The 6,982-nt window shown below is 39.9% G+C and overlaps 1 protein-coding gene across 4 annotated transcripts in view; it reads left to right on the top strand.

Moving 5' to 3' along the window:
- The window catches only part of macrod1 (mono-ADP ribosylhydrolase 1), a 181,402-nt gene that overhangs the window by 152,861 nt on the left and 21,559 nt on the right, over window positions 1-6,982 (top strand). For all 4 annotated transcript variants that reach the window (XM_014006074.1, XM_014006058.1, XM_014006066.1 and 1 more), the window contains 3 exons: window positions 187-308; window positions 4,040-4,070; window positions 6,836-6,909. In XM_014006074.1, coding sequence (XP_013861528.1) covers window positions 187-308; window positions 4,040-4,070; window positions 6,836-6,909 — 227 coding nt within the window. The remainder of the gene's footprint in view (window positions 1-186; window positions 309-4,039; window positions 4,071-6,835; window positions 6,910-6,982) is intronic.

Here is a 6,982-nt window from a genome sequence, read left to right on the forward strand (position 1 = left end):
ACACACACACACACACACACACACACACACACACACACACACACACACACACACACACACAGTTTTGTTTTTATATCCCCATGGGTAACATGCATTGACTTTTTATGTTTATCCAAAATGTTAAATGTTTAACATAACCACTTTTCCTTTTATAAAGTGGCATCTTGTCTCATTTTCATTCTCCAGATGTGATCCACACCGTCGGGCCGATCGCTCAGGGAGGAGTTGGAGAGACTGAGAGGAACGCGCTCAGGTCCTGCTACAGAAACAGCCTGCAAGCCGCCGCAGACAACGCCGCTCGCTCTGTGGTGAGAACAGACGGACAAGATGAACGATCAGTTTTATAAAGTAGAGAATGACAAAATAAGTGCTGCATTGAAGACTGTGATCACAAAAAGAAAAAGAGCGAGTGTGACCAGATTCTATAGCTACAGAAAAAATAATAATAAAAACTCAGCTAAAGAGAAAAAGATTGATCACATGTGGACTTTTCGAAGAAAACAGCATTCAGGCTGAGATCGATGGAGAGGGGGAGTGTTGAACTGAGGGCAGGACGAATAAAAACACATCAGGCTGCAGGTTTCAGAGAGAAACACCACAGAAATACAGATAAAACAAACAAACAGGTTGACGGAGGATTGGTGGAAGAGACTTCAGTTTGTCTCTGGTGTCGACGACATCATGTTTCTTAAACAGCTGTCGAACAGAACAGTCACTTCTGCAGATCCTCCAGAGTCGTGTGTTTATCTTCAGCGTTGAGGGACTGCTGAGTCACATCTGCCAGCAGTCAGGTTAAGTGACGTGAGCGGGACAGAGGGCGAGCGTCCTGACATCTGCCGGGGCTGCCAGATCTGACAGCAGGCCGGAAATCTGCCAGGATTCAGGTTTTCTGGCAGCTCGGTTCTCATCACAACCTGTGGGTTCTGCAGGCTTCTGTTACACAGTGTGAGTCAAAAGTCTCAGGACAGCCTTTTATTTCACAAAGAAAAGGGAAAATGACAAATCTGAATATTCCTGTAAATTATGAGTGAGGCTGTGTCCAGAACATGGCCACCGTCTTGGACCAAGATCAAAGGGTGACCTGTGACTTTTAACTCTATATTATATTTGTAGCTATTTTTAGGTTTCTATTAGACAAACCTGAACTGATGAGAAGATGGTTAGTCAATATCAATAAAGACAATTTTCATTCTAAAGTATCATTAGGTATGTAGAGAACATTTTATAAGTGTTGACTGGTAAATATTAATATTGTTTATGACAGGTAAATATATTTTATTACTAGCTGAACTCAATTATTCAACTACATAAAAAGTCTAACTTGTTGACTGACTTCAGGTCTGGTTTAGGTCATTGTTACTTATAAATGCTATAATTTTCTTGTATATCATCTGCTGTTTTACGTGACTGTTGAATGAAATAAACATAATTAACATTTACATAAATTTATTGTAAAAAGATTACAAATAATTAGTGACATGATCCAGTTGGGGTTGATAATTAAATAGTTTTATTTTTATTTTTATTTTTTTTTTGTCGTCCGTGAGCCGACGCCCTGTTTTGGTCGCCATCTTTGCTCCTCCATGATGCTAACAGTGGACAGGATCGACAGAGTTCACTCTAGTGTTGTTTAACTCTACAGCCACAGCTAAATGTGGCCAGCATTTTCATTTCCATAACTTACTCTAAACTACTAGTGAGGTGCAGTGTTTGTGGTAGTAGATGAGAGTACTGACACATCAGGTGAGACATGGCTTTAGCGGCCATCTTGAATTAAAACTCTCATGAAAGATTGGCAGGAAATAGGCATTCCTGTTTGTTTTTTTTGTTTGTTTTTTTATCTTACCATGTCTGGTGTTTGTGTGCATCATCACTTCCTGTGTACCTGAGTCACTTTGATGATGCTGAAAGTATTTCCTCCAGATGTCAGTTCATCCGTACGGTTAACTCATCGGAGCAGGATTTTAATTATCTGCAGCTCTTAGTCACCAGATAAAATGAAAGCTCTGCTTGTAATTAAATCTAAATGATACATTTTTTGATCAGCTGCACTCATGTCAGAGGCATCTTACTGAACTGATAATATGAGCCACTTGTTTCCTGTTGTTGCTGTGTTCAAATGAAAAGTGATCAGATTTAAATGTAGCGTTTTAAAGCAGCTGAACGAGGACAGAGGAAAACCTGGAGCTAGAAAGGTTGTAAAATCTAAATGTGACTCGTTTTGACATATAAATCCTCATAGCTGGAACTAATAAAGCTTTAGGAACAAATAGCTTTTTCTTTATGAGTGGTAAAAAGATTTTAATTTACTTATAGGTAAGAAACGATGTCATTTGTTAGGTCATATTTGGTCAAACCAAACTAAGCATATTTTCAGATTCCTGACAGTTGTTTTGCTAAAAGGATGACCTGGAAAATCAGTCTGAATCCTATTTTTAGCCTTTTCTAATGAGGCTTTCTAGACGTCATTTATAAGAGGAAACATCAAACCATACTTGGCTATCCAGATTTCTTAGCTGGTGTTAAAACCAGTGAAGTGAGCCGGGTAAATAAAGACCTCGACAGCTTCACTGTGAGCAGCTTGTAAAATAATCTGCATGTGAATCTACAGTAGGTTACATAACACAGATTAGAAGCTTGGAACTTCACAGTCTCCAGTTCTGAACTGAGAAAGATGGGAGTCGAAACATTTTCAGCTAAGTCCAGTTGTTTTTGTTTTTTGTTTTATTGAAAATAGCTTCATTAGCTTTTTGTTCTACATCATCGTTAGTTGTTGGCACTGCTGTGAAAAGTGCTTGAAAACAGTCTTTAGCGTTTATATTGCAGACATTTCCTTAAGAAAAACAACACTTTATATCAGTTGGATTAACTGTTCATCTTTAATGACCTTCTTTAATAAGATTAACACTGAAAAGTACATCATGACTTATCATTTTATTTTGTGTCTGTCTCAGAGTTTATGCAGGGAAGAGTTGAATCATGTTGTGGTTAAAGCTCTCCTCTCTGCCGTCTGCCTGGCCGTATCACAGGCAAAGAAGGGAGTTTTCACAGCTGTTTGAATAAAAACAGTTTTTCTTTGCAGCTGCAGAGCAGACAAAACTTTAAGCAAACTAAAACTGAATACTGTACCACTTTTGCTGGATTTCTTTGTAAACGATTGATTGCGGAAGTCTGTACCTGAGCTCTGTGAATTGTTTTTCCACTACAGGATCTGTAGAATAATAGCACATTTCTACAAACACACTATAGCTGCATATTGGTCCCACTTGTTGTGTCTCTCAGAGTTTGAGGTGTATTTTGTTTATCCTGATTAAGATCACATTAAAGACCCCCCACATACTCGGGCATACTTCGCTCCATGGAGGTCCGCGTGGACTCCAAAAGCGGCCATCCGCTGGACTGGTCCGTGGTGTCGCACAATAAACTGCCCAGCGAGTTCACGTCGGAACTGTTTCGAATGCAACACCAAACAGAAAAGTTTAAGAATCTGTGTCATTTGTGGACGAAATGGAGTCAAATTTTGAAGAGCGTCTCATGGAGGAGATTAGAAAACTTTATGATGCGTCAGTGAAGGAATATAAGGATTTTCAGTGAGCAATAAATTCGTGGGAGGAACTAGCTCAGATCCCGGGTAAGGTAGTTCTTTTCTTTTTTTCTTTTGTTGTTTTAAAGCTAAAATGCAAACTCTCTCTTCCTCCTCGTCCTTGACATCATGACTGAAATTGTGAGAAATTAAAGAATTTGTCAGGCAGTCAGTGCGCTCGAGTATGAAGTCTCAACATCCACGGACAATATGTGCGGCTCATTGACCGCACACAGTACGCCCGAGTATGTGGGAGCCTTAAGTGTGAAGAAGCTGCTTATTGACTCAGTGGATCATTCCTCGCAAAGTTTTTAGGCTTTAGTTATAAAACAGACTCTTATTTTGTGTTCAAGTCTCCTCAGAGATACATGTACCAGTGTTTGTGTAATAAAACGGTGTTCTTCTGTGATTTGAAGACAAATAATTGTTTTTTTTTTTTTGTCCATCTTTCTACAGGCCTTCCCGTGCATCTCCACTGGGATATACGGTCAGTTTGTCCTGTTTTAGGTTGTTGGTTTGAATGTTTGGTTCTTCATCACCTGCTTGTTTCCAGTATCGCTGGAAGCCCCCCCGTCACATTCCAACTCCTCCAACCCGCAGGAGGTTCACAGATTAACGCCTCGGATTACGAGTGGCAGATTAAGATAGATTAGTTTGGAGATTGTGTCAGATTGACTGTAATCCCCTTCACGCTGGTAGAAGAGAGTGTTAAGGATAGTGCTTAAATGCACCCTGGAGGTGTTCTGGTGTGAGGTCTGGTTGACACCTCTCTGCTGCAGATACACAACTCAGAAGTCCTCGTGAGACTTTTTTTTTTCCTGTGTTGAGCCTGTTTTTCCTCATCACTTTCTGTCTTTGTTGGAGTTTTCTAGGTCAGGGTGTTTGCAGCGTAATAAAAGCTTCTGTAATTTTAGCAAATAAAAGCAGCCTTTGTGTTTTTAGAAAAACACGACGGAGAAAGAAGGTGAATCTTATCTCAACATGAAAGACGTCTGCAGAAATTCTCCACTGTTTGGATCTTGCATCACACAAAATGTAGCTATTTTTTTTAAAGATATATATTGTTTGTTTAGTCTCTACCCACAAAATAAGGTCTAACCACAGACTCACTGCTTGGGGGAAAGTTTTTTTTTCTTTCTTTTACTTAAAAAAACAGAATTTACCTCAAATCGGTGAAGACAGAGCTGCTATGGTCAAAATTTAAAGCTATTTTCTGCTCAAAGTTTGCACCAAACAACTCAGAGGTTTAGTTTTCTAACCAGATATTTACTATCTGTAAACCTGCACATGCATATTTTGCCTTTTTGTTACTGTATTAAAAGCAAAGTATATAATTATAGAACTTTAATGCAGTGAAAAGACCATAAACTAACAACTTTAAAGTGCCTGTGATGTCAAATTTTTGTAAACATGAATGCTTTTTTTAGAAAGAGGACATTGATAAAATATTGCAAAAGAAGTTTCATGTTGCTGAGATGAACAGTTGTTGAGATATTTGCCTGTGAAGTAACAGGAAGTGATGTCAAAGGGGAATGTCTGCATGTGAACAGAGCGTTGCTACAACAGCCATCAACACAGACTGTAGAGAAGAATCTGATGTTTAAGATTATTTTGAGTCTCTATCAGAGAGATGAAGAAGAGTCAGAGTTCAAATGATATTGTTTCAATAAAAAAAGACCAGGGAGTTTTCTTTGTTAGAGTTCCCCTTTGATGTCACTTCCTGTTTCACTTTGATTAAGCCAAGTTCAAAAGTAAATATAACAGTTATGGGACAAAATGGGTTAAATCGTGTGTATTGTTCCAACTTTCTTAAATATAAAGATGTTTTCTTTGACTTTTTGTAATTGAAGAAAATGCATGTCACAGGCACTTTAAGGTTCCTCTATCCACCGCTGGGTCTAGGAGGCAGCAGACCTCCCACTCCAGCTGGAGGACCCCGAGGCATCCCCAGACCAGAGAGGACATATCGTATTTATGCGTGTATAATACAAAGACTTAACTCCAAAAAGTTATCCATAAAGTTGGGGGGTGGTAATTATATATGAGAGTAAATTTTGATACATTTTTTTGTTGAAGTACTGCCACGATAAGTTTCAGTATTTTCTTGTTTATAGCTGAAATTTTTGTCAAGGTGGATAATCATTATAATTTTCCCTCACTGCTCATAGCTAATTATATAAACAATAACAGTCGTTTTCTTCACTAAATGAGGTGTTTAAAGACAGTGTTGTGTTGTTGGATGAGGAGTGTTTTATAGACACAGTATATAAAAGCCACAGAGATGGAAAGAAGACGTGTTTGTGTGCTCAACAGGAGCTGCTCCTCGAAGCCGTCCATCTTGCTAATTTATCAGCCGGCTTCTCTGAAATGACACGAAGAAGCTCATGTTGCTCCTCCCCATAAACAAACACAGCAAACACGAGGATTAGATTTGTTATGCTTTTTAAAACTCAAATAAATACAGAAATTCCTTTCAACGCAGAGGAGCAGCGGCTTTACTCTGAGCTCCTCCCCCGTCTCTAAGGCTGAGCCTGCCCACTCTATGAAGGAAGGTTATTTCAGCCGCCTGTATCCAGAATCACGTTCTTTCGCTCATGATCCAAACCTCAGAACCACAGGTGAGGGTTGGAACATAAGCAGACCAGGAAATCGAGAGTTTTGCCTTTAGACTCATTTCTTTCTTCACCAAGACTGCCGGAGCAATGCCCTCATTACTGAGGGTAACCAGTTGATCCATCTCTACCTCCATCCGACCATCACTTGTGGTGGTCGGCACCTTAGGCTACTCAATGAAAAGTAGTTTCCATTATAATGTTTAGAGCTCAGAGGTAGTCAGGCTGTACAGAAATTAGAGAAGGTCTAAAAAACTTGCATTTGGCTCATCTGTAGCGTTAACTTAGCTGAACCTTTTACCTGACGTGGAATAATTACTGGATAATCTCTCAGTTTGTGCTGCTCTCGGCCCAGTGACGAATTAGCTTTTTTTCGTTCCCCCGGCAGCGAAAGCTCTCAGCTGCGCTCTGCCTGTCTGCTCTTTACCAACAAGTGAGTTACGTCTGCATCTCGCTGGGTTTGGTGAGTCGAGATGAGACGAAGTGAGAAAACTGAGAGCAGAGTGTTGGAGGAAAATAAAAAAACACACATACCTGTCTGGAACAAAAAGAACAGACAGGAACCTGATGCAGATCTGCCACTGCACCTGTTCTCACAACAGTGTGTGCATTGTTTTTGATATTGTGTGTCTGTGTTTAGGATATCCACCCGAACAGGCGGTGCACGAGGCGCTGGCAGCCGTGAGGGAGTTTCTTGATGTGCATCATGACAAGGTGAGTCTGTGTGTGTGTGTGTGTGTGTGTGTGTGTGTGTGTGTGTGTGTGTGTGTGTGTGTGTGTGTGTGTG

Source organism: Austrofundulus limnaeus, unplaced genomic scaffold, assembly GCF_001266775.1.
Source record: "Austrofundulus limnaeus strain Quisiro unplaced genomic scaffold, Austrofundulus_limnaeus-1.0 Scaffold1, whole genome shotgun sequence".
Taxonomy (NCBI): domain Eukaryota; kingdom Metazoa; phylum Chordata; class Actinopteri; order Cyprinodontiformes; family Rivulidae; genus Austrofundulus; species Austrofundulus limnaeus.